Source organism: Calypte anna, chromosome 19 (genome assembly GCF_003957555.1).
Source record: "Calypte anna isolate BGI_N300 chromosome 19, bCalAnn1_v1.p, whole genome shotgun sequence".
Lineage (NCBI taxonomy): Eukaryota > Metazoa > Chordata > Aves > Apodiformes > Trochilidae > Calypte > Calypte anna.
In genome coordinates, this window is record NC_044264.1 from 7,414,736 (window position 1) to 7,415,994 (window position 1,259).

At 40.7% G+C, this 1,259-nt stretch overlaps 1 protein-coding gene across 4 annotated transcripts in view; it reads left to right on the forward strand.

Annotated features, from left to right (window-relative positions):
* The window catches only part of SPECC1 (sperm antigen with calponin homology and coiled-coil domains 1), an 86,056-nt gene that overhangs the window by 79,797 nt on the left and 5,000 nt on the right, over positions 1–1,259 (forward strand). For all 4 annotated transcript variants that reach the window (XM_030462695.1, XM_030462696.1, XM_030462698.1 and 1 more), the window contains 2 exons: positions 53–169; positions 447–506. In XM_030462695.1, the coding sequence (XP_030318555.1) occupies positions 53–169; positions 447–506 (177 nt within the window). The remainder of the gene's footprint in view (positions 1–52; positions 170–446; positions 507–1,259) is intronic.

Below are 1,259 nucleotides of genomic sequence, written 5' to 3' on the forward strand. Positions count from 1 at the left end.
GCTCTGAGGTTTCAACTGGAAGGCTACTGATGTATCTTTGTTTTATTTGCAGAATATTGATATCACCAACTTCAGCAGCAGCTGGAGTGATGGGCTGGCCTTCTGTGCTCTCCTGCATACCTATTTGCCTGCACATATTCCTTACCAGGAGCTCAATAGTCAGGATAAAGTAAGTCTTGTTGTACCTCCTCCTGCCCCACCAGTTGCAGAATTCACAGTGAACATTTTCCATTTTGATGGATCTCTGGTGAAGGCAGTGTTTGCACGATCTTGATAGATACAAAATAAGTAGATGGGAGCAAGTGTCAGTTGGCAATTTACAAAGCAAACAGAATGGGTGAAAAGGGGAAGGGGAAAGCAACAGATTGCTCCCAGAGAGAAACTTGGTGTCTACTAGATAAAGAATTGGTGACAAGCTGTCTGAATCTGTTGTCTTATTTTTACAGAAGAGAAATCTGCTGTTAGCATTTCAAGCTGCTGAAAGTGTAGGCATCAAGCCCAGCCTGGTGAGTAACCTTCTTGAAGCAAGGGAAAGTTTGCTGCATACATCATTCCAAAGCCTTTGTTGCCATCAGTCAGCATGCACTGAAAATGTTCACATAGTGCTAGGACAGGCTGCACCACCATCTCTGAAAGGTAATCTGGTGTTAGAACTCCAGAAAGAATGCAAAGAATCATAGAATGATAATTTGAAGGAACTTCTGGTCATCTAGTATTGAATGAGAGTATTGATTGTTCTTTGCTTGGAAGCTGATTCCAGATTATTCCTATTTTCATGGGCAGACGTCCCCGTCAAGCCATTCTCTTCCCTTTTGTTTTAGTGTTTTAAGAAACAGGAAGATTATTTGTTTGTTAAGCTGTTCAAAAAAACTTTTCTAAAATCAGCAATATGATGACAAGGAAGACATAAGTTTAATGTGAAGGAAAAAAATATTATCAGGTTCATGAACTGAATACAGAACCAAAGACATGCACAGAAGCAGCAATTTTAGCAAAATTATATAGAGACTTGATCCTTGCAGGTGGAAGAAATCTTTTCAGCCTATAAAATACCTCTGGCTGCTGAACTGGTTTATTTAAAAAATTTCAGAATTGCACTAGGTCAGTAGAGCATGGATTTTTTTGTACTGCATGTGGCTTTAAGAAGCTCTGGAATGGAAGCAGAGTAGTGTTCAACAGCTTCAGCTACCTGGAGGAGCCAGTGGTGTTCCCAGTGCTGGTGTCTGAGTAAGTGTTGGCAATGTGTCTGTTCTGCACAG